This window comes from Dinoponera quadriceps, unplaced genomic scaffold (assembly GCF_001313825.1).
Source record: "Dinoponera quadriceps isolate SergipeBrazil2010 unplaced genomic scaffold, ASM131382v1 scaffold1968, whole genome shotgun sequence".
Taxonomy (NCBI): domain Eukaryota; kingdom Metazoa; phylum Arthropoda; class Insecta; order Hymenoptera; family Formicidae; genus Dinoponera; species Dinoponera quadriceps.
In genome coordinates, this window is record NW_014556014.1 from 1 (window position 1) to 1,156 (window position 1,156).

A 1,156-nucleotide genomic window follows, 5' to 3' on the forward strand; every position below is an offset into this window, starting at 1 on the left:
GCTTTCCAGAAACAAATTTCTTCAGGTTTGGGAAGAGATGGAAGTCCGAAGGTGCCAAATCAGTAGAATAGGGGAAATGACCCAGCAAATCGTACCTCAACTCCAGTTTTCCCATTGCCAACACACTTTTGTGTGCAAGTGCGTTGTCCCTTGGTGAAAGATGATTTTTTTTTTCTTCAAGCCAGGCCTCTTCTCGCGAATTTTGATATCCAGCTGGTCAAGAAGGTTAGAGTAATATTTGTTTGTAATTGTTCTGCCTTTTTCAAGGTAATCAATTAACAGGATCCCTTTGACATTCCAAAACACACTGGCCATGACCTTTCCGGCAGATGCGATCGACTTCGCTTTCTTTGGCGCTGAACCACCGGCTTCCACCTATTGCTTCGACTACTGTTTGTTTTCTGGCGTGTAGTGGTGGGCCCATATCTCATCCATGGTGACAAATCGCCGCACAAAATCGGTCGGAACCCTTTTGTATCAATCCAAACACTCCTGCGAATGTCGTTTGCGCATTTGCTTTTGATCCGCATTCAGCAAATACGGCACCCATCTTGCGCAGAGTTTTCGCATACCTAATTCTTCTTGCAAGATATTTCGCATCATTTCTTCCGATATGCCCACGGCCTCAGCTATCTCACACACCTTTACTCGCCTATCGTCCAACACGATATAGTGCACTTTTTCGATAGTTTCCAGTGTGGTTGCAGTTTTTGGCCGTCCTTCACGTGAGTCATCTTCGAGCGACGTGCGACCACGTTTAAATTCAGCTGCCCACATTTTAACGGTTGAGATTGAAGGAGCAGAGTTCCCGTAAACTTTTGTCAACTTCGGATAAATTTCCTTAGGGGTTAACCCATCCAAAACGAAGAATTTTATGACAGCACGATATTCAAATTTATCCATTATAACAAAACACGCGCAAGACGTGTACTGCAAAGACTCGTTTACACAAACTACTTGAGCGAACAAGTTGAAGCTTGTCATACGAACTAATGATATGTGCGCGCAGGCAGGAAAACGTAAACTTTCACCGATTGGAATGCCATTTCTGGGTCAGGCCGAGAACTTTTCACCTTGCCCTCGTATATTTACAGGATAAAGCATTACTTAGAGGTTACCAAAGATTGCCGAACATCGTCGGGCAATGCAATTTTTA

At 44.0% G+C, this 1,156-nt stretch overlaps 1 protein-coding gene across 1 annotated transcript; it reads right to left on the reverse strand.

Moving 5' to 3' along the window:
- Positions 1 to 477: 477 nt before the first annotated feature.
- On the reverse strand, positions 478 to 777 carry LOC106746437 (putative uncharacterized protein FLJ37770). Its single transcript, XM_014623042.1, has one exon. The coding sequence runs from the start codon at positions 775 to 777 to the stop codon at positions 478 to 480; it is 300 nt and encodes a 99-aa protein (XP_014478528.1).
- Between the last annotated feature and the right edge of the window lie 379 nt (positions 778 to 1,156).